Source organism: Trachurus japonicus, chromosome 10 (genome assembly GCF_045865225.1).
Source record: "Trachurus japonicus isolate A0001 chromosome 10, Traja_1.0".
In the NCBI taxonomy this organism is placed as follows: domain Eukaryota; kingdom Metazoa; phylum Chordata; class Actinopteri; order Carangiformes; family Carangidae; genus Trachurus; species Trachurus japonicus.
Window position 1 is genome coordinate 14,613,809 of NC_140916.1, and position 24,786 is coordinate 14,638,594.

At 43.6% G+C, this 24,786-nt stretch overlaps 1 protein-coding gene across 2 annotated transcripts; it reads right to left on the bottom strand.

Moving 5' to 3' along the window:
* Positions 1-496: 496 nt before the first annotated feature.
* On the bottom strand, positions 497-23,307 carry apln (apelin). Of its 2 annotated transcripts, none has more exons than XM_085789408.1 (3): positions 23,226-23,307; positions 8,848-9,020; positions 497-5,013 (listed from the first exon to the last, which is right to left on the bottom strand). In XM_085789408.1, the coding sequence occupies exons 1-2, from the start codon at positions 23,290-23,292 to the stop codon at positions 8,854-8,856; spliced, it is 234 nt and encodes a 77-aa protein (XP_085645534.1). In that variant the 5' UTR covers positions 23,293-23,307; the 3' UTR covers positions 497-5,013; positions 8,848-8,853. The 2 variants fall into 2 exon arrangements, with proteins under 2 accessions (XP_085645534.1, XP_085645533.1); XM_085789407.1 differs by lacking the exon at positions 23,226-23,307 and adding an exon at positions 10,312-10,396.
* Between the last annotated feature and the right edge of the window lie 1,479 nt (positions 23,308-24,786).

Sequence of the window (24,786 nt, forward strand, 5' to 3'; positions counted from 1 at the left end):
ATTTCACTTCTGTCTGTTATCTTTAATAATGTCTGCTGGAGCTACCATATAAACTGTGTATACAAATCCTTATTATTACTGTAATGGTCATCTGTCTTCATCCAGCAGTTCAATATTTTCACACTTTCAAGTGTTTGTCTTCACTTCACCTCTATGTGACTGGTAAGAACAAGCTGTTGTACGGATTCATTCTTTCAGATTCATGGTTTCCAGAGGACGAATCCCAATGATGACGGTGGTCTCCTTACTTTTTCTGTAGAACCACCATTAGGTCGGCTTGTGTGGGTTTTTGGGTGAGATGTTGCCATAGCTAAGACAGGCAATTTGTTGAAATCTATGTTTCCCTCAGGGTGAATCCAAATAACTTTTTGATCTTTTATTTAGCACCATCTTCATCTCTTTGTGTTTACTGCTTACTAGCAAAATAGCATGCTAAAACACCAAGATCAACAGTACCTGCTTTTTCATCTGTCAGAAAAAAAGACACGACACAGTGTTTTCTTAAAATAAGATTTTTAATATTACTTATTATCATAAAGATATATTTACACACTTTACAGAAATAGAAAATAAAAACACAAAGCTACGCATGAAAGGAAAAAATAAAATAAGTACTCCAAGAGCTAAAGCTTATCTTTTATAAATTAGAAACCAAAAGTTCAAATATGTACACAGTATTTCAACCATTTCTGATACACTTGTTTTATTTATTTATTTATGTCATTTATTTTTGCCCAGTTCAACATCAAAACAGAGACAGGGACTGTACATTTGGCCTGGTGAGTAATATGAGCACACACCATAAACAGAATATACGTTTCAGGAGTAATACATTGTCTTTCAAATGGTATCTGCTTGAGACCTAGTAACACTGTTGCGATGGTGTGTAAGCCTACAGACTGCATCTCTCCTCAGATTGTTTTGAACGTAGCTGATCTCGGACACATAGTGGATACATAGATGGAGAACGTGTCACAATCACGACAGGAGGGGGCCTGTGCTATTCTGGGTGTAGGAAGTCTCATTTTGAGGCTCCAGGATAATGACAGATCATAGTCATTTCCCATGGGAGATGAAATCTAGTTATCCTTTGGATTGCCCAGCCGGTGGAAATGTGTGAATGCATTGGATTGAATATCAGCCACTTGATCCTGCAGACACCCACTCTGAAGGCCAACATGATACAGTTTGATGGGCTTAGAGATTCACAAGGTAAAATCATGGAATGTGTTGCGTTGCCAACTCTGTTTCCATTTCCCTAATGAATGAAAAGTTTGGTGCAGTGTAATCTTAAAGAAAATATGTCTGCTAGACCTGAAAACGATGACAATAGGATGACGAAAGTAAAAAACAAACAAAAAACAAAAAAGAAACTAAATAACCTTGTGTTTTTCTGTGAATATTCTGTGCCTATAGCTACTGGGAAACAGAGCTCAATGGCTAAGCTAATATCTTTAAAACCCTCTGCTAGCTTATTCTCATCTCCATGAGTAACACATATCTATCTCTCGGCTCACCCCCACTCCTTACACACTCCCAGCCAAATGCATTTTGGACAAAAAGAACTAAACACAATGGGGCAAGTTCTCAGCACAAACATTTTTCTACCAGGAAAACATGCTAACAAGTGCATAGGAACATTACTCAGGCCTTGTGATGGTCACAGAGAAGAGGAACTGGAGAGGAAACATTGAGAGGATAGGAATTGTTTCTCTTGTGTAAGCCTTGCTGGAAAAGACCATTAAGGAAAATGGTTTTGCTCCCCGAGCATAATGTATTGGTTTACCATTTCAGTTTGAGCCTGGACGTGCTTGTCCTTCCACACCACAAGGCCCATTAACCTGATGTGCAGGGGAGGGCTGTGGGCTATGATCTACAAGAAAAGAACGCCTGAAAGCTTTCACGTGTCCACGACATATTGTGCTGCAGACTACTTTTCTATTTTGTTACATCCACAATAGATACAGCTCGTCACAACTGTATTCAAAAAAGTATAAGCTTTGGACAACCAGCTAGACAAGAATCAGACAAAAAAATTGTCACAATACACTGGAAAACCATTCCATATCAAGAGACTCTTGTTTTCAGGGTGTATTTTTCCAGCAGCATAATGGAATTGCAAAAGTGCAGCCTTGCGAACCCATACAGAGAAGTCTTGGAGCAAAGCCACGTCTATTGGTTGGGACTTGTTGACACTGGAGGCTTTGGATCAGTGGGATATTTGGCTTTTGTGTTTTTTTGGATTCAACTGATAACCAGACCAAGATTAAAAAGGGTACTTTACATAAACATTGGTTTGCTCTGGTCTCTGAAAGGGCAGCATGGCTGGTGCAGATGGTGAGGATACATTCATGAAGAACAGTGCGGATACAGACGTTGCTCGGCTCCGTAACAAAAACTTCTGAGATGGGGGAAATATTGATTTGAACCCCTTGTCATGAACTAGTCGACTTCCAGCATCCCAACTCCTGCGGCTTTGAACTTCCATCCCCAGCTCATATCTTCCTACTATCTTCCCCAATAATACATGAGACATCCTGAGCAAAGCTGTCTCACTCCCGAGGAGCATTAATGAAATCTACATCTCTGTCTAAGCGGATATGAAAAAAAAAAATATGGTGGAACTGAAATTATTACTCTTCACAGTGCCCTAGGATTTAATACATTTTTAATCAAGGTGAGCTTGGCTGGGTGGATTACCACTGTGATTTTAGATGCTCTCTTAATAAAAGCTTCTCATGCTGGGACTGAGAAGACTCTCCATTTTATTATAATATTTGCATGAGACATGGCGAGAGGGAAAAGGTGTTTGGAAAATCTAGGTTAACCTGCCAGTTGCGTGTTTGGTCAAAACCGACTGACGGGAGGATGGTGTTTGATGATTGAATTGTAGTGATTTGAAATCAGATTTTCACTGAAAATCTGATGGAAAAACAAACAAACCAACAAAAAAAAAACAATTAGGAAGTTGCCTCGCACACCTAATACACAACCATCGATTTCAAGGTGGCTGCTCTACAGGTTACAATCCTAATATGTTACATGGTTACACACTGAATCAGCAGGGGGTTTGGGACTGGGAAGGGGGAAGGGTGTGGTTTCAGTCTAAGCCAATTTAACAATGAGCTCAGACTAAGTGGCCCCGGCCAGCCTTGGGGAGATCCATCTGAGAAAGATTAACTCTAGGATTTAATGAGCGTAATGATCAAAGCCACGACCACCTGTGCTGTGGAAGGGCAGACTAGAAAGGCAACTGTACCCAACATAATGTAGGGAACGGATCGTGACGAGAAAGGATTGAATTGGGATACATGGCTATATTGGTGAATACATACAGGGAGAGTAAAGATACAGTATACGAAAATATGCTCATATAAGCTTTAAATGTACTGTATGTTTGTGTCTTGTTAAATAAATGCACAAAATAGACTGCTCTAGTACAAGCCTCTATCACAGCACCCTGAGAAAAAAGAAAAAAAATCTACTTAAACACAGAAATAAACATAAACAGTAATATATTCCAGTATGATGGAAAGGCATAGCATTTTGTCAGTGAAAGATATCGGTCAAGGGGTCAAACCAGCCTTATGCTGAATATTAAAACAGCCAGAGCCCGAGTGTCAGGCTGATGACTGTGGCATATTAACTGAGCTGTTGTTTTGCTTTGAAACTGTTTTCTTTTTTTTTTCTCTTTTTCTTTTTTTGGTCTAATTTAACTTGTCCTCCTCGCTAATATTATCTCGTGTGGGATTTCTGTTTGCAGAAATTTAAAATGCATAATGTGTCAGTGTATCAAGACTTCAAACAAGAGGTAATGTGTTTCTCCCTAACCTTTCATTCCTTTGTTCCTGGCAGCATTGTGGAGAAGGTTATTATTTGGCACTTCATTAAAAGGCAAGGCGGCCTGTCGGTGGAGCAGACCGCCACTGCCAGTTAACAGTCGTGTATAGAGCAGCTGCACAGGGCAGCAGTGTGGTGCGAAGGCTGGGGGATTGGGGACAGGATTGGGATTGGGATTTGGGGTCAAAGGACTCATCCAAGGTGGGGCATGTTACAGTAACCTTGAGCGTGTCAGTAAACCCCTCCCTAAGGTGTTAATGAGTTCAGAAACACCAAAATAGCTTTGGATTAAAGAATCTCCTCAATGAAGGAATTATTCTGTCACTTAAATAGATTGTTTTTGACAATATGTGCTCTCTTTTCAGTCCAACTTTACTTTGCATGTGGACGTACTGTCATTAGGAGGTACAAAGCACCGTTAATGATAATTAAGTGATGGTTAAGAATGATGTTCAGATGTGACGCTCTTGCTCTTCCATATTTTAAACACGAAAACCTTTGATTCCTTTATGCAGCAGACATCCAGAGTATCATAAGTGAACTTAATATTTGCTATTGTCAACTATTAAAAACTGACACCGCCCTTCTGCATGATCAGCGCCCTCTCCCGCAAGTAAAGCTGTTTAGTAGCTACATAGCAAAGAAATCAGCGGCTGCAGTAACCTTGAATCTGAGGGATGGGGAATACCACACCATGGAGAAGTGACAGATGCTTTAAGACTAAGATTGTTTTGACCGGGCTCCCTCTCCACCACATGTCATGCAAAGTGTGTGAAACACTCAGGGAGATCGCTATGATTGGGCTCTATTAAGCAAATGATAGGAAAATTGGAAAAAAAATAAAAAATAAAATAAAAAAAACACTTGGGAGAAGACAGAGATAGATAAGTAGTGAGGGAGTGAGAGAAAGAGAAAGAGAGAGACAGAGAAATAGAGTCTGATAGCTCGGGCTCAATACCCCCCACCCCCCTTCCCTGCCCCCAATTCCTCCTAGAGCTGAGGGTGAGCGGCTTGTCCTGATTTTTTTTGTGGACAGAGTTGCTTGAAGAACCAGCAGGTGCTATGGACATCACTCTTCAGGCTGGGCAAGCGTAGGCCCTTCGTTGCAAGGCCCCCCAAGGCAAAGGAAGAGCATAGAAATCAGAACCTGGGGGAGGGCGCTCAAAGCAGTGCCTGCAAGACAGAAAAACAACAGAGAACAAGCGCCATCAGTGAGTGTGTGTGTGTGTGCTTATTTTCTTTGTAGTCCTAAAAATCATTTCATGAGTCATGCAGACATTTCAATTTCCTCTCCAATAAGGGCACCCCCCCCGCAGGGAGACTCTACTAGAGCTTTCACTGTGTTCTTCCCCGTGTTATCTCGCTCTTAAAAAACTAAAAGAAAAGGTTCGGACATGTTCCAATCAGATTTCGTGGTCTTTGATAGACGAGTGCAGCAGGGAAGAAGAAAAACAATTGTATATCTCACCGTGGAACACAAGCCCAACATTATACTGAGCTGGGGGCACTGGATCGCTCCTTAACAATGAGGAAATCTTTTATCTCGCCTCGCCCTTTATCTTCTCCTGTCCTGTGATAATTCCCTGAGATCTCAGATGCTGTAAGCTTTGTTGCATGACAACAAGGTTCATTCAGTAATAAGAGCCTGCTGTTGTTTCAAGATGGCATATTTCCATGGTCATGTAATGCCTCGAGAGCTGATGTACAGTATATCTAATCTCTATTGTTGTTTGTTGTCGTCCTTTGTGCTGTTCGCGTCCACGGTATGATGTCAGTGCCTTGAAGTCATACTACATCACAGAGTGAGTGTATGGGAGGAGTTGCAGACCTGCTCTACTTTTTTGATGTAAAACTCTTTAGAAGACTCATTCACTGAGCTTTCTCGCACTCGGGGTCTCAAAGGGTTTTTCGTAAATTGCCTGCGGCTTTAAATCTGTAATATCCTGTCGTCTTTGAGACTGTCACTGGCATGGCTCAGATCCAAGAGTTGTAATAGCACGTTCGGATCTGAGTCTACTCAGATGCTCAAAGAGGAATGACCCGGGTCGCCATCCTTCTTCTCCGAGGCGTTCACATCTGGAATGTGTAATGATGAAAAGTCAAACTTTGTCTCAGGTGTCTTAGAGAATAAAAGATGGGCTGCTTTTGACACTGAAACGGGAAGATATCACTTAATGGAATAGGACTGGAGGATGGACACTGTCAAGTCGATTTTTATAGGTAATCTTTAGTGAAGACCGCTGTTAAGTTAAATTAAGTTCAGGTCTATAACGACATCCACATACTCGTGTCTGCCCAGACGTCTCACCGGCCCTCAGCTGGATGTCTCCATTGAACTCTATGGCTTTGATCAGACAAAATGCATCTCCAGCTGCTTCTAGAGGTGTTTTTCCCATCATCAGCTCAGACTAAAGAAGGGAGCACAACACAAGAGGATGAACAGAGCCTTTCAAGCCTAAAGGGATAGTTCAACATTTTGGCAAATTGGCCCATTGCCATAATCCCTATAGTTTTAGGAGTAGGTTTGTTACCTTGAATTGTCGGTGCAAGCTAATTTTAAACGGTGGAGCAGAGTCGCGAGCTGCTCAGAGCTAAGCTACGGAGGCTAATGAGATTTCTTGGTTTCCCTAATCAAACTCATCAAATACACAATCCAACAACTCCAAAACGCTCTGGTGGACAAGTTGTGACCTGCACATTCACCACGCTATGAGATAATAACGTAACGTTACGAGACAGAGTTGTTTTAGAGGCAAATGCAGAGACTGCTTGCTGAAAAACTGCCCCCGACAGGAACATGCATCAACATTTTTGCATGAATTTACCTCGAAAACAACTCTGTCTCATGATGTTCCGTTATTATCTGAATGTGCAGGTCACAACTTGTCCACGAGAGCGTTTTGGAGTTGTTGGATTGTGTATTTGATGAGTTTGATGAGGGAAACCAAGAAATCCCATGAGCCTCCGTAGCTTAGCTCTGAGCAGCTCACGGTTCTGCTCCGCCGTTCTAAAAACAGCTTGCACCAGCAATTAAAGGTAACAAACCTACTGCTAAGACTATAGGGATTATGGCAATGGGCCAATTTGCCAAAATGTAGAACTGTCCCTTTAAAGTGTGCGAAGACTGACTTGTTGGATGGATTGATGTTAGATACTGGTTCCCATCAAGACGAAGCAAACTGTGACTCAACTATGAAGACGACTTGTAACTCTGTGGATCATTTACTCTGTGCCGGTTGGAAGTAAAGCTGCTGATAGACAGCTTGAGTCCCACTCTGGTCAGGTTGGGGGAAATTGGCACGGCATGCAGAGAAATCCTTGAATGAGGTGAACTGTGAACTTTGCAAGAATGAGAGGAGCCCAAGTGGGAAGTGAGCAACAACAACAGAAAAAAGAAAAAGTCAAAACCTCAGTGTGTTGTGGTTCAAGTGGTGTTAGCGGAGACAGCATTGTGACTCACTGAGCCGTTCACTTTTACAGAGCTTCACAACTTCCTGAAGCTCCCCGTATTGTGTGGCCGGCACTTTGGCACCGAACACAAGCTCTGACCACGGAGGATTCTCACGTTTTATTGGCAGGCTGAGAAACAGTTGGAGGACCGGTGTTGTCCTGAGAGCGCGCCGCACTGACCTCACTTATTGTTGTCAACTCTGCTGTGAGACTCTAGAGTCCCGTATTGAAAACAGGAGTGAAAGGAGTCTGACCTTGTCTATAAATAAAAAAATAACGATCCATAGTTCGTCATAGATTGTAAAACTCATCTGACTGGCAGTTTTAGAGAATAGAGGCTTCAGACGTCTCTGGCTTTGATCCCTTTTCCTGAAAACTGATTAACCATGCCTCGACACTCTCTGGGCTGCAGCCGCCTCTCGCTACGGCGTTAATTTATGGCGGACCTCTGCAGGTCAGCGTTGTATGGTCGGCACCTCCCGCTGGGATATTGTGTTTTGTCAAGTTTCCCTGTCTCTCACAGCGTCTGGGAGAGACATTTGAATGGGTCCCTGTGCTTCTGACTGCAGGAACATGATCGTACTGCTGTCACTTTCTATTCACAGAGACATGCAAACATTAGCAAGTGCAAAGAGAGTTTTAATCTGTATGTACTGTAAACCTGATCATGTCGTTTAATTAGATGTAGTATACTTTGGTTTTCCAATGAAGCTTGATATGTTTTTGTAGAGATACAGAGAGTTTGTTTTGGTTGAGAAAAGAAAATCAAACCAAGAAAAGGTGATAAGTAAAATATTAGTTTTGATTTTGGATGAAAGTGCTTCCACAAAAAAATCTTGTTTTACTTGACAGCAAGTCAAACATTCCTGTGAGGAAAAGCATTACAGCTACGAAACTCAACTCTCCAAAGTATTATCTTTGGAAAAGAGGTTTTAATTGACTCAATCAGGTAGAGAGAAAAGATTTATGCAAGTTGAATTGATTCAAAGGTTAGGTTTCTAAGTATAACTGTCTCCCATATGAAGAAACATATGACGCACTCTTAGAAACATCGTACTACGGAGGCAGTCAAGCTGGTAGGCTAAAGTCCAATAAGCTGTTAAGACATGCACTTTTTTCTGTGCCAACAATAACATCCTTGTGTTGGAGCCGAGTCTGGCTACGATGGTCATTAACAGTTTCCAGTGGTCCTGTACTGTAAGAGTCTGAGTTTCACATTCGTCACCGAAAACATCCAAACTGATTCAGCCAACAAACTATGTAGGGCTTCACATTCAGAACATTATTCCTCTTAAAAAATCCTGTGTGAAATTGCTGCCTCACCAGTCAGCTGTTATGATTTAAAAGTATTGGGAAGTGCTTTTGCTCATTTTTTCTTGAGAAATATAGTAACTCTTACTTGACAGAAAGTTGGACAGGGGCAAATGCAGCACAGACAGGCACAGGATTTTTTCATTAGATTTCTAGCTGGTCTGAAAGTTTTTTTCCCAACCAGTTCATCAGAGGTTTGAACAAATTTAAGGAGTGTCTGATCTTCTTTCACTGCTTGACACTCACCTTGCTCTAGAACGGCATGGGCCCCTTGTGGGAAAGACGGGGCCTTGGGCGTCTCCTCTTCCAGCCGCCTGGTCTGTGGGTCTGACCGCCCCTTGCAGGGCTTTGCTGGACCATTTTTCTCACTGTAGAGGCCTCTTCCAGCTCTCTGCCATGGTCCATGGAGGCCATGGGACCTGGAGGACACACAAACACCCAAAGGAGAGACCAATTAGACCGGACTTCACAACATCCTTCTCACCAGAAGTATCACATTTGACTTGATAATGAGCCAAGCCCATCGGTGCCTGGGCAACAATACGTGGCACGATGCAAAGAGGGATCGCAGTGGTAATGGATGAGGAAACAAGAGACATGTATAGATAAGTGTGTGTGCGTATTTGTGCGTGTGTGGGCCTCTTTAAGCCCACCCAGCGTTGTAGTTCATCAAGTCAGTGTGGTTGGACCAAAGCGCAGCAGATAAACGTGGCCTAGTGTCTCATGTCTCCCTCACTCTCCCTCAAGATTACAAACACCGCCACACAGCACCAGACCTTGTGGAGGTGCATCCTGTCGCAGTGTTTGATCCAAGATTAGAGATGAGTATAATAGCAGTGTGTGAAAGTCTTCGTTGTGTGTGTGAGAATGTGTGTGTTTGAGAGTGATCCCAGATGTTCTCAGTCATCTCTCAATAAGTGTGGCTTGATCCCCCTAAGCCCCTCTTTTCTAAATGGTTAGGTCCACCTCAAGTGTCTCTGTGACCTTTTAACATCCCCTCCTCTCTGAGACCCAGGGGTTTTTTCTTTCTACGTTTTGCAGCAGATCTTTATTTGCAGTGGGATATTTAATGCAAGTGATCTTTACACACTACATCCAGATTTTGAGGCCAATAAAATTTGAGTAAAAGCAGAGCAGGACTTTTTTTATTTGGACAAATATCTCAGTGATCGCATGTTTTCATTCAATAATCTCATAAAGATTTGAGTTACTGAGCTGTGAAGGCATCGTTGACGTCTGTAAAATTTTGAGAAGTCACAAGAGGCTGATTAAAAAAACAAAAACAAACAGAAGCTGAGATTTATAGTGACATTTAGACATTTAGACTGTCCCTAGACCCTATATACCCTCACTACCTCCAAAATAACCTAAACAAATCGTTCAATCTCTACATTTTTACTTAGTAATGTAGACTGTAATATACATAGTCCCAAATCCAAGATAAGATAACTCTGAAGGCACCATCAGGGTTATTTTCAAATTTCAGCAAGCTGCCTCTAGAGCCAGAAGATATTGTAGGCTATGACTGATTCCACAGGCAGAGAAAAATCAATGGAAAGACCTTTTAATAGTGTGCCTTCCTCTCCTTAATGAACATCATCATTTCTCTGTGTCTTTAGTGTTTCTTAGAGCCGCTGCCTCCCTTTTTCAAAAGACACTACAAATCCCCACTGAGCATTTCCCATCAAAAAGCTGATTGACATCACTCACATGGGGTCATGACATTCCCGTGTCCTCTCCTCACAGACACTGGCACCATTTTTAGCATTCCCAAGAGAAAGGCTTTCCTTAAGTTTAAGAAAGGGGGCTGAGGTAACCGCTCAGGATAAAGTAAAACTGTCCGACTGCAGAGGTTTGTAAAAAGCAGCAAGAAATACCGTGGACAGCAATTGAGCGGCTCACAAATGTAACAATTATGATACATTTTCTGGTTCCTTAAGTTTCTCTTCATCAGTTTTAGTGTCTATAGCTGTGCTGAGTGAAGATGTTACAGCCTCTTATATGAACAAGCCACAGCTGTGACCCTGAGGACGCCGCCTGATTGAAACTGTCTCTGAAACCTGTCGGTGGCATTCAAAACACTCCAGCTCATTTAATAGACCAAGATCAGTTTGGTTGAATAGACTGTGGCTTTCTTCAAGAGCAGAATTCAAGACGCCATTAGAAAAGAAGGCAAAGTCTCTCTGCAGCCTTTCTTAATTAATGACCAGCCGTGGCATACTGAACGTTTTTAAAAGAACATCTTGAGAGGAAAATAGAGAAGGGCTTTTTTAGCTTTCAGGTTTAAACAATGGTGAACTGCATGACTGAGCCAGACAGCTTGCTGAATGTTTTCAATGTATATCCCTGAAACGCCAGACATCTCAAGTTCCATTTCCACACTAATCTTCTCCTCCAAGCATGTTACACACTATATTTGTGGGCGAACAGTGGGCTAATTCATTTGCAGCAGGCAAAGTCTCTGTTGCATATTTCCGCATCTAAAGCCCATCTTTGCCCCCAGGAGCACTAATCTGCGCATTATCCTGTTGTTATTGTTCCAGATACACGCTGAATGAGGGACGTTCACACATTCCCCAGGCATGCAGCTCATTTCTTTCAAATCCAGGTGGTTAAATGCTAACACACTCTGTCTTTGAGTAGATTTTTAGGGCTAACAGAAGTATTATATGCTTCCCCTTGCCCCTGAAACACTCTCAGCATTCAGATGCTGAACACACAGGCTGTCTAAGGTGTCGGTATGCTTGACACAAAACTAGTAGAAGAATTGGTAATCCTTAAATTTACAGGCCGTTGATTACGTGATAATGTCAAGAAATAGCCAAGAAATAACAACTAATTGCGTAGTAATGACAAGAAATAGCCTAGAAATAAAGGTCAATTTCATAGTAACGTTGAGAAATATAGCCAAGAAATAACGATTGATTGCATAGAAATAGCCCAGAAATGTCGGTCAATCGCAAGGACTTGGTGGAGAAAAATTATGGCCTTTCCCAAAAAAGTTCAAAGCATGAAATGCATTTGTAATCTTTTGCCTTTATGAAAAACCTGAACCTTGAAAAATTGACCATTATTTTGAGGCTATTTCTTGACACCGAAGAATTTACTTTGAATCTATTCAAATGCAGGTAATGGTGCATATTTTTAATCAGACTCTCTTCAGTCCAGTTGAAAAAAAATAAAATAAAACTGTCAAAAATAAGTGGGTGAAATATGACAGAAGGAAGTCTGTGTGATGTTTTGACAAGCACTGGTTAAACCATCCAGACACCTTAAATGTCTCAGTGATACCTGCAGTAACAACTACAGTATGATACTACCGCCCCAACTGCAGCTGAAGTTTGAGCAGCGGACTAGTTGAACAGGTGCTGCGAACACATGCACACACACACATGCACACACACATTGCAGTTCAAGATGGTAAAGTAATTGTACCTCAGCTCACACAGCTCATCTGCCGTTGCTCTAAGGGTGGCTCAGGCTGTCATAACCCAGGTCCATAATGAGACAATTTAGATGTCTCCTGCCATAGCAAGCTGTCAGCCACTGTTCAGCATTCGTGGTTTGAAGGGAGAACATCTCATGATTTCTTCCTGACAAATCTCAACCCTTCCAATCTGGCTACAGGATAGAAAACTGTAATGAAAGCTGCTAAAAATAAACCCCGGGCCCCAGTGATAACACTGGTGTTATAGATTAACTCTTGCAGCCTGTAGGGAAAGCATCTCGGCGTGACAGATATGACATACAGCAACAGCTAGCTTTGTATCTCTACCCATCTGTAGTGGATACATACATACAGACAGACAGAAATGTGGCAGCATGTGCTACAGTGGATAAGACCTTTTGATTGTTTCCATGGCGAGCCTATCATTGGATAATGCATGTTTCTTCTCCATAAACAAAGATATCTGCACCTATCTTATTGCTCTGAAATTGGATCCAGTCTTTGTAGTATCCCATTTGATCTTTTCCCATGAGAGATCCCCATGTTTGTGTTGAGCTGGTAAAACAGTAAAAGACTAGGACAACATATGTCTCACAGCAATAAGTGTCTTATCTCTTCTTCTGATGACCTTGGAGCCCTGGTTTTGCCCTCTCCTCAACAAATCTCAACACTTCTGCTCCCTCATGGTAATTCCCTAATTAAAGTTTAATAAAGGGGGAATTTCAGGAATGCCTGCATTGCTGCTACCGCCGTTTGCATCACTGCCGCCTCCTGAAGGAAAAAGGGTTAGAAGCGGAGAGGTAGAGGTGGTCGGGCAAGGCAGGGAAGAGTTGACGGTGTCAGAAACTGGCCAGTTTCCAAACTAATGATGAATAGCCGGACGCCTGTTCCCTAATTCCCCGCCCTAGTTTCACCACCGCCCTCCTAAGGTGATATCTGTTATGTTGTCTTTTTCAAATGGCCGGCTCTCCGTCTTGTAATGGCCCGGCGGAAAGTGGAAAACTGACAGCTTATCCCTGTTGATTCTGCAACAGTCCATCAGTGGAGCCCCGGAGAGATATACATCTTCCATTTGTCCGTCCAGTCAGTTAGGAGAAATGGCTGTCCTCTGGTTTAATGCCAAGTTCATCAGCTGCCCTCATGGCTGGCAGGAGTGAACTGTATATCACGGCGCTGTGTGTCAATGCGGGGAACACAGACAGCATGGCAAATGGGCCTGAGCTGCTTATTAATAGCTGTAAAGCTGATTTGTGTGTATCGACTGCCAAAACGGCAACATAACAAATGTTTGCACTTGTAAATGTAGCCACAGCGTAATGGTTTTTCTGCCACCAGGACATAAGAGATTAAACTATGTCGGCCTGGGACTAACTGTAGCAACAAGTGCGCTGAGGATTTTGTTCCTGGTTTAGAAACAGTTCTTATTAAATGTAAACATGCACAATCGAAGCGTGGCCGCCAAAATGTAATCCTTGCTGTGTTTAATTTTCTCTGTGTCGCCGCAAATTGATTTGCCGTCCTCTTGAGTCTTATCTGTTTGTTTACTTGTCGTGCTCATCACTCACAGTCACACTGATTATGAATCGGTTACGTGCAATCTCATTGATCTATTTTCACGGTTCGCTGAGCTTCTCAAGAACGTTTCATTTCTCCTCCGAGTGCATTTTTTTTTTTTACTGTCCCTACATCATTTATCTGACACCTCCTCTGTGCCATGAATCTCGTCCGTTGCAGTTTGTACCGGGGGATGTTTCTGATGTGTAAACAAACACTGGGGTCAGAATCAGCTGATACTGGAATACGAGGAGAGGAGTTAACCCTACGTGCTCACAATAATGATATTATCTTAACAACTATGGGACGGATTGGCATGGAGTCGCGTACTAACCTTCATGGTGCCGAGAGAATAAATCCTATTGATTGTTGCGGGACCTCTGACCGTTGATGTAGCACCAGGTCAAAGTTTGCACTAATCAACAGAAATAGATTACTGTCTTTATCAGGAACGGCTCTCGGGTCCCAGAGGCTGTATCTGAAATTGTGTGTACACAGTCATGTTCACTGGATAAATCGGAATAACCTTGATGATTCCTTAACTTTCCATCACAACAAAATGTCAATCAATGAATTTATTGTTAGCAAGTGTTAGCATGCTCTTAAACTTTAGTAAAAGCAAAGTACAGCTCCACAGAACCACTACAACGACTCTTAGTCTTGAACTGAGATTCCCTTCCTGTTAGTGTTATGGTTGGACTAAATCGTATAGCCATTTAAAGCTCTTGCCGTCCTGTCACAATTACACGCCATTTCAACATACCATAATCACTAATAATGCTACAGCATTCCCTCAAAAGATATGTTAACGTAATGACGGATTAGGTTTCCATTATATAAATAAACCATTACAGCATTTTCCAGACAGTTAATATAAAGACAGCAGCTTTATTTGTGTCTACTGTATATGGGAGGTGGATGTAGCTTATTAAGTGTGTGTGTGTGTGTGTGTGTGTAATCCTCACGGACAACAGAACAATATTTGTGTTAGTGGGAGAGAGGAAGAATAAATACCCTGGTGTGTGTAGCCATGGTTATTACCATGACGTTGGAGGGAGCCGGCCTGCTGTCTCCCTCCTTCATTCACTAAAAGGAGAGGAGTAGCTTTAGCTAATGAATCCCTGTGTAGCATGCCATTACCACAGACATACTAACCCACACAGCCAGACAGAGACATGTCACGGGCAGAGATGCTTCCCACTGCATAAGCACATTAGAGGATCAGGATTATTTAGCCAAGGATGAGATGTGTTAATTGTGCCAGATACGAGCCAAACAGTCTTTTAACCTCCGATAAGTCCCAGCTACTGCTGCAGCATCATCCAGGGGATTTGCTAGCTGCCTGATAGCATCCGTGCACATTCATCCTGCACATATGGAGCGCTGCCTAAAACTAAAGGAGGCTGCTGTGCTGGCTGTTGTTGTTGTTGTTCAGGTTTCACAATCACAACGTTTTAGTGTCGGAAACGCTGCTTATCGCATGCCTACCAGTAAGTCTGGGGCCTTGGCAGAAACTGGTACCAATTGCTTGCTGACTTTTCAGACCACGTTACCATGGCAGCCACAATGAAAGGCGCTCAGTTTTAGAGCAAAAACAATGACATTGTCAGCTGAAATCGACCAGGAGCCTCAATTTGAGATTTCACTGAATCCATGATCAGCCCCCCCTCCTCTGTCTGACTGACTGTGTGTGTGTGTGTGTGTTTTTTTTTACGTCCTCTGTGGACCGCTGCGCTCTGAGTGTTGCTCTCAGGGGAGGAGGGTTTGTTTTGGTCGTGAGCACTTTCTTTTATTTCTGTCAGGGACTGTTTGATATTCAGCATTGTTGTACTGCGATAATGCTAGGCTTGTGGTCGAGCTGAAGGCTGGCTTTGTGTATACAAACTCCATTGAGGAAACCAAAGTGCATGAAAAGTTGCTCCTATTACTGCAGCTTTTAGACTTAACCCCTTGTCCTCCCTGCTGAGAAATCACCCACCTCCCCCCCACCCGGCCCTCCTCCTCCCCCTCTCCTCCCCTTCCCCACTCAACTGTCACTGAAGGTTCAGGACAAATTAAGAACAAAACTGTCCAGCCCTCTTAGTTTCTGGCTTTCTTTTCTGCAGATGGCCCTTTGAGTTAGTCAGCCGCCGCCGCCGCCGCCTGTGAAGTGCGGTGCTATATATGCTCCTGAATTAGAGAGTGTATGAAATGATGAGGTGTGAGACCGCGTACTCTGCTATGATCAGAGCGCTGCTGCGAGTTCAAAGGGGCCGGCAGCAACATTGAGCCAGTTAACGAAGCCACTGACTCCCCTCGCCACTTGACTTGCCTTGTTGGTTTATTCACAATCCAACCACCACCACCTCCACTCCAGCTGAAGGGGTGAATCTGTGGCTATAAGGTTACTGCAGGTTGGAGACTATTGAACATCACAAACAGAGAATAACTACAAAGGGGAGAGAGGTTTCTTTTCTTTTCTTTTTTTTTTCTTTTCTCAACTTTTGCTGTAGGAGTATCATCCAGAAAGCTGAGGGCAGGAGAAGGAGAGATGCTGCTGATGCTGCTGCTGCTGTTTCCGTGAACAGCAGCAGGAAATGCGCATGACAGGTACAGTACAGTAGGTAAGGCTACCAACCGTTGCCCTAATCTCAAGAGATTGCACGTCAAGGGCAAAGGGATCCTCCAACCATCCGTTTCCATGGGCACGCTAATCAGATGTGAAACACAGTGCACCCTCCCTCTCCTGTGTCATCATCACCCCCTCCCAACCCCATCATGCTGTGAACCTGCGTCCCTTCTCCTGTTTGAAATGTGGGAGAAACAGAAAGAAGCAGAGAGACGTCACAGCGCAGGGTTCACTGCAGCTTTTAAAGCCCGAGGGGACCGTCGCCTCTCCCCACAGCGTATACGGGACTATTAAAGGAAAATAGCACCAACATTGCATCAGACTGTGTTGCTGCCTCGCCACCTGGCCAAAGAATACAAAACAGTGGCTCTGATGCTAAAAAACCCACTCTGGATACACAATAAACAATTCTGTACTAGCAGGATAAAATAGTAGTGCAATGATATTTCTTACAGGTTTATTTGTTTCCCTACAACATAGTTTTATTTTCAGTATACTGAGCGTATGTGCAGAAAAGAAGCCCCCCCTCCCTCCTTTTGGTTCAAGGCCATGTAGTGAAACTTGGTAAGCAATTTCGTCACACATGTTAAGTGAGGAAATAAAAATCATAAGGACTTTTACTGACAGGCTCAGCTGCAGGTGAGCCGAAGTTCAGTGTTTATTGGCTCTCTGCGTCCGTCTCTATTTTCATCAGCTCTCAGGATAAACTGTTTGCCTTATGTGGATGCATGTTTATGGATTCCATATATTGTTTTGCTTTTCTATTTTCATAAATATTTGTTCATACTCGGGGGGCCGCAGAGGGCAGAGGAAGCCTAAGTGCATGAGACAGAGTGAGGGGCCCCATCCTGATGCAGGAAACGGCCTGTGGCGGAGAGACCCGTGCTATTATTCAGTGGCAGATCATTAGATTGACCAAACGTTTAAGTGTAAGACCTGTATGTGTGAAACAGTCTCCCAGGGAAAATGTCATTTGTGATCAAAGACGGAGCGGTTGTGATGAATAATGCATGGTTTCAAGAATGAACGATTTCTGTGTTGTCATAGAGGGGGACCCTGTTGTGTGAGAGATGGAAGAGATCTTAACAATCCCCACTTTTTGAGCATTAATTCAAGGCAAGAACATAAGGTGCATGACAGTTTGAAACCTCATGAGATGCACCACCACATCCGATAATATGCTGAGAATAGAGAGGAGACGTGCACATCCTGTTGCCCGAGGCTTCGAGTTTAAGGCAGATCCCAATGGGGGCGTCACTAAATGAACCCAAAATCTACTAAGTCCCTCTCCGCCATCCGCAGCCCCAATCCACACTGTGATCTTCACAGCAATGAAATCCCTTGTCTGACTTAGAGCAGCCTAACAACAGCCAGCTGTGCAGCGCTTTTAGCTACATATGAAATCTCACTGATCCATTATAGCGCCTATAGAGGTTTGACGTTAATGGCGACAATACCCTGAACCATATTTATTTGATCCTCCAAAGTATGTCGCCTCTGCTCCTACACACATCTTTAGCTGCTGAAGTATGAATTTCTACCACAAATGACGTCTCTAAAGCAATATACAGAAGCCATATTTTTTCCGTTTTTGGGTTCCTACAAATTGAGCACGAAAGTAATTAAAGCACCTGCATTCCTAAAGACCGCGATATTTATTCTGTGGTCTGGCAGCCTGTTAATAAAAATGTCCACTCAGATCTTGATCAGGAATCTGATCTGCTGGGACAACCGCTATAAATGTAACACTTAATGTTCAAAAAGAGAGTCATAAATCACTTTAATATTGGATAGTGGTGGAAAACAGAGCAGTTTTTTTGAAAATATCTGGCTCTAATTAAGTTGTAAGGAGTGCCCCAGGCTTGAGGATAGGGTCTGGTGATCACGAGGCCTGGCTAAGACAGGACCCTGCCCCCCCTTCCACACACCCCCCAACCATCCGCCTTTTGCCCAAAACCTGCAGGTTGTGCCCTCAAAACTCAAAGGGGGGTCCGGACAGCCACAGACGTGCACATAAGGAATCAGAATTAGATTTACAAGTCATTCAGCATATTTAGCAGAACTGATCTCGTCCTTACAGCCAAGAAGTGTCATTATGTCATGATTATTCCACATATGAAATGTAAAGCCAAGCCCAGATCACCAGCTGTGAGTTCCTTCACCATGGAGAGCTTACACAACCTCCAAGCTCCCAGATAGCCTCTCTTCCTGTCCGCCCTTTTTATTTTTCTGTCCCTTGCCCTGTCTTTTACTCCCCCTCATGCTTTTTCTTCCCTTCACTGCTTCTTTTGCTCTCTAGGGAAGATCTAAGTGAGTAGATTTATTCATTCAAAGGGTTCTGAATTACATTACAGCAGCGCAGCAGTCACATATGCCAAAGTCTTCAACAGCTGAGCTCTCCAGGGAGTGTTAGCCCAAAGGTTAGCCTTATATCCCTACCAAATGAGTTATGATTTTTCTCTAAATCTCTTCCTCAACTCCCACCTACTCCAGAGCAATTGTGAGTGCCATTCACCAAGCTCACATTGGGTGATATTGTACAGATGTGAAGTGGTTCATCACAGAAAACTCTCCTCATTGAAACATACAGCTACACTCAGTTGCATATTATGAGCTGTAAGGGTGGGTAATATGGATAAGATCTAAGATAACATTTTTGTATCGTGATGGTGACATTTATTTATATAGAACTTGTCAAGGCATAAAATAACCACACAGGAACATCTGTTTCCTACTATCTAAATGTCTGATGAATCAGAGATATAAGAATATCATCAAATTCATGCAAAACCATGAAGAAGCCATCATGCTTTACTCTAACACTTATCTAATGCTTCGGTTGCACAACGTTGGTGGAAAGAGAAGAACTAGAAAACCACCTATTATTTCAAGATGGTTACACTTGAAGTAAATCTTGTCGTCTTAAATTGAACAAATGTACCACTTTTTATTTGTAGTGGTTCATTAAAAATTAAAACCAGGTGCAAACATGGAGCGTATATCTGCTTCTCAGCTTCTCAGCAACATCTGTAGCTCCTCTCACCAAGTGTCAGAAACTCCCAGTTCAACTCCTCTTTGGCTTCTAATATTTACAGCCTAAACATTTTGACGCGAGTTTGGCACGAAGCATCCGAAATATTAATGGCATCGCAACCACAGCAAAAATCTGTGACAGCTGAGAAATTTATATCATCTCGTTGTGTTATATACTGTTTAACCACCGCATCTGAACCCCACGAGTGGATAAAAACAGAGTTCCAATCCTCCTCTTTAAGCCCACAAAGGATAAACAAGACATAAATCATAAAGAGGGCAACAAATCATTCTTTACCCACTTCTCAACTCATACACTGTTATGGATATATGCACATATGTTTGTTCTTTTTATGTTTGTCCAAGACCATTGCTGTGAGGACATTGTGACTGATCAAACACAACTTCAAAGAGCTGTTGGCGGGTTAAGTTAAGAATTTGATTTACTGTAGGTTAGAGTGACAGGAAGAACTGGGAGAAGGCATTTATTTGTGATAATTAAGGTTACGGTAAAGAGGAAAGGGGATGCCACTGGAGTCCTCACTTCAATACTAAGACCAAGTATTGTGTGTGTGTGTGTTGTCTGCAGCAGACAAACTTCACTGATGCTGCAGGCTGTTTGCTCTTTTTTTCCTGGTAATGCTGCATTATAAGGAAATCCAGGTTCTTGACAAAATGGATTTCATCTGACCCCGTGCATGCATGCGTGCGTGCGTGTGTGTGTGTGTGTGTGTGACATAAACCCAGCTGGTGTTCACAAGCTCCTGTGCCTCAGAAAAAGGCTCTGTGATTCTCCATAATCCTCTAATAACCTTTCCACTGCTTCCCCCTCTTTGACACAACTGTTTGCCCACTGTTATTATGTTATGCCTGGACATCTGGAAAAGTTTAGCTGCTTTTTTTGTTCTCTCCACGGCCGCCGTAATCACGTCCACAGGCACAAACACCTTCTTTACATTAAAAAGAAAAACCTGAGATTATGATTTAAAGCTTCCTGGTTACCGTTGGTTCAGATCTTCGGTGTTGTTTAACTAAATAATCGGACCTAAGCTCGGCACATGCCTCTAGATGCCTAAATGAGCGGCTGCTTGCGCTGTAGACCTCCTCATTTCTTTCTGTACTTTGACCCGTAACACTCGGTTGAGCATCTGAGCCAGGCGGGCTACGGTGTGTGTGTGTGTGTGTGCACGCTGGTGCCACAGAACAGCCAGCCCCAACAATACATCAAAGTTTAATATGGAATAATAGCATTGCTGACAGCTCTCATAAAACCACCTTCCTTTCCAAGCAGATGATTTCTCTGCCAGATAATGGCTCTGATCTGGGCCTCGTGCCCCGCTCACACTCACAACCGCCTCACCTGTTCAACCCGGGCCACACAATTACACTCTCTATGTATTTGTGTGTGTGTGTGTGTGGGCAAGTGCGTGTCTGAACCAGCTGTTTTTGTTCCTATCCCTGCGAATCCCTGGGCGAAAATTGGCAGGGTGTCTCCATGGCGGAGGATGAAAATGAGGCTTTGATATCGTCTGAGAGGCTGTGACAGACATGTGAATGTTTTGAGAATAAGGAGTGTTTATATACCAGTCTTAAGAGTTACACAGGGAGGAAGAGTAATCGGCCTCGGGATGAATTATGGATACCACATGTCTAAAGCTGGAGCCCACTCCTGAGGCAGAGTGCTTTTCAAGGATGGGTAATTGAAGTGCACTGCTAAAGGATGCTAATATTACATAGAGAAGGCCACAGCAGCTCTCTCAGTGAACGGGATGAATATTCTAAGTAGCATTAGGTTGTTTAGGTGAATTGCCTGTTGCGCGAGGAGTTCTTAGTGATATGCACATATACATCTATAAATACAATGAAGAAACACTCTCATGTTCACTTCCCCACCCAATATCAGACAGATTCAGGTCTATATTCATTGCTTCCTGCAAGTGCACACACATGCACACTCTCTCTCACTCTCTGTGTGTATCTCTCTCTTTCTCAGACACACATGTACACACACAGATGCCTGAGAGAGAGAGAGAGAGAGAGAGAGAGAGAGAGAAAGCCTACTGAACTGGAAAAGCGTTTGTCTCAAGATGAAAGGCTTCACACCCACTGCCTACATGCAGAGCCTCTTCCGACACCTTCCCGCGACAGCGCATACTGTAGCAGAGGCTTGTGCTACGCAGGCACACTCCAGCTAGCATCCCTCCCCACACCCATCAACGCCGCAACACACTTGCATCCCTTCCTCTCTCTTTCTACTCCCTTTCTCTCTCTTTCTCCCTGTCAATGGAGCTCTGGTACTACAGTAGCAGCCAGGGAACAGAGAGAGACAGAGACAGAGAGAGAGGCACATAAGCGGCATGACTTAAACAACGTTGAGAAGGATAAGCTCCCATGAAAGCCCGAGGCACAGCAGCCTTGTTTTCCCCGTCGCTGGTGTAGCACGGTGGGCTCTCAAGCATGGAACATGCTTAGCCACACGCAGGGCGTGAAAAACGACACTGACCATGATGCTAGATAATTGCTTCCCATTTACTCATGTGCTGAGAGCCTCAGACAAAAATAGCATGTCGCTGGAACAAATGTGCTGGGAAGCATGGGAACTGTGAGTGCTGTGGCCGTGGATCAATACACAGAGTGGACAGCATCTTGCAAGCATGAAGTCTACACAGCATCTTAGAGCCACAGTCTATACAGCACCTAGCAACATACACACACAGCCTATACAGCATCTTATACGCTATACATTTACCCAGGCCTGTATCTGCCAAGATGCAGTGTATTATAGAGGGTTTTATAATCACAGTCTGTGCTACATATTATATTCTTTACATCTCATAGCGTGCACACAGCATCTTCCACATGTACAGCCTTTAATATAAACACAGCTTCTGTCTGTGTGTCTTCCAAGCCACCGTAGTTGGTGGGTAGGTGATAAACCCAAGAATGGTCCAGACATTTACACAGGCCTAACTGTTGTTTTTTCACACCACAATGTTACCTGCATCACATCTGCAGACTGCCCATCGGCCTCCAAACTAAACCCCCACCCCCCCCACCCCCCAAGCCCATATCTCCCCCAGCTTTTTATTCCCATGAGCCGTCAAGAGAGAATTTGTCCCTGTTGCCCCCTGTGTAATTAATTGTCCCAAGTCCATGTTTTTGTTCCAAATATTAGACATTTTAGGTTCACACCAGAATTGATATCTAGTTCAACAAAGACTCTAGAGACGCAGCAGCAGCACTTTACGGAAATTTACTGTGACAGGGCATCAAGACTGAGCCCCTCCAGGGACGAACCATGCACCTGGGGATCTGTGTTCCCCTCATCGATACGTACAGCAATTACAGTCCTCATTATCATCACCACAGGAGGCACGCAAGCGTATATATATATATATATATATTATATATATAAGGTGCTGCTGTATTGCCCCGCTGCATATTCATAGTCATGTAATAAGCATAAAAGCACTTGGGTCAGGTGGAATACATCAAGCCATAAATTAATCAGATTCACTCCACCTTACAGAACATGTGCCATGCATATCATACATTTCATAACAGCCACAACAGTCACACATACACCCAGTCTATCCATCCATCTTTCACTCAGGAATAGCTCCACACATGAAATGTCCATCAATAAAAAAAAACCTCTTCATATTTCATCTTCCAAGTCTTGCAAGCTTTCATCAAGGTGAGGCAGGAAAAATAATCAATGTTAAGCCAGAAAAACCTACATTCAAGTTTACCATAAAAGCCATGACAGTACAATAGCAGACAGTATAACCACTGCAGTGCAGTACTGTATACAGCCAGGTGCTGATATTCCTGCCTTTTAGAGCCCACACAAGGCTAACCATGCTGGGTAACTGATCAACTACAGCTGCCTGCTGGAGCCTAAGGCAAACAGAGAAAGAAATAGAAAGCAGAAAGGGGAGACGAGCGACCGGCGACGAGGCTGGCCGCTCCTGTACTCACCAGCACTGGCAGAACACAGCAGAGACACCAAGAGCACAATCACCAGCGTCAGGATCTTCACATTCATTTCTGCACTCCCCTCTGGCTCTCCGCTAGTCACTCGCTGATATACTGTAGTGGTGTGTGTGTGTGTGTGTGTGTGTGTGTGTGAGTGTGTGTATGTGTATGTGTGTGTAGATGGGAGGGAGAGAGAGAGAGTGAGTGAGTGAGTGAGTGAGAGAGAGGGAGAGGGGGAGAGAGAGAGAGCAGCTGAGCGAGCAAGAAAGAGAGAGAGAGAGACTGTTTGCTCCCCTGTGTGTGTGTGAGAGAGAAGTGAGTGTGTCAATTTGTAGGAATGTGTGTGTGAGTGTGTGTGCGTGCGTGCGGTGGCTCCCTGACTGTGCCTGTGTATTTGTCTAAATGCGTATTTGTATATCAGTGTGTGACAGCGCCACTCCAAGACTGAAGGCACGTCTTTATCTGAGCTCTCCCACAGAGGTGTGTGTGCATGTGTGTGTGCGTCTGTGCGTGTGTGTGTGTGTCTGTGTGTGTGCGTCTCTTCTTTTTTCTTCTGTCAGAGAAACGACAGCAGGAGCCAAGTTCAGTGGAGCTGTGAATGTGCTGGAAGTCAGCTTGCAGGTCTGTCTGTCTGTGTGTCTGTGTGTGTGAGTCCTGTTTGCCTTGGATAAGGAGAGTAGTTGGTCATGTGGCTTATGTATCATTGACTCTGTGGGTCACGGAAAAGCCCCCCTCTCCCCTCTCCTCCCTCTCTCCTCTGCCCCACCATCACCCAACCTCTCCACCCCTTTTCCACAAACATGCAAGTGCACATGGCGGAGGAAAGAGAGCAAAGGGAGGGAGGAGCACGGAGGTAAAGGGTGAGGAGGGGGGTGGGTGGGTGCATGCAGGTTTATGATAATACCCAAACAGATGCTCTTGTTGAAAACTCTTTGAATTGCAAACAGGGAACGCTTGCCAGGAATCCAGGAATCAAAATACCAGCTTATGAGGGGAAGTAGATGAAAGAGGGGAAGGTGTGAGATGAGGTTCATGCTTTCCTGCTTTTGTATCTGCGCCAGCTGTATAGACCTTTTCTTCCTCACACTATTCTTTGCCCCACAGTGGCACTGGCGGCCCCGACTCGCTAAAGGTACGGCTTAAATCATTCGCGCCGTTTGAAGTTAGCGTCCGTGACACTGGGAGTTAACCGCAGGAAAAAACTTATCAGACTGCGCCCGATCCCATCGCTCGCGCTATTTGTTCCACGGAGCCCCTGAAGTCATTTGTTTTATTTTGTTGCACAGATTATATTCTTTTCCATGAACAAAAGCTACAAGAAAGCCCACACCCTACACGGCTGTAAAATAAGTCAACTTGTGTTTTTTTTTTTTTTTCATTTGTTTATCAGACAATAAACAGGAAAGGTTGCATTTCTCACTGTGAATTGTGAGAACTGTAAGCAGAAACTGGATGTACGCTGAGTTTTCTTATCGCGTTTAGCCATAGAGCAACATCAAGGCGACAAGTTTCTACATCCCCTCTGGAGAAGAAATACATTTTGTGTTTTACATTACGCATACGA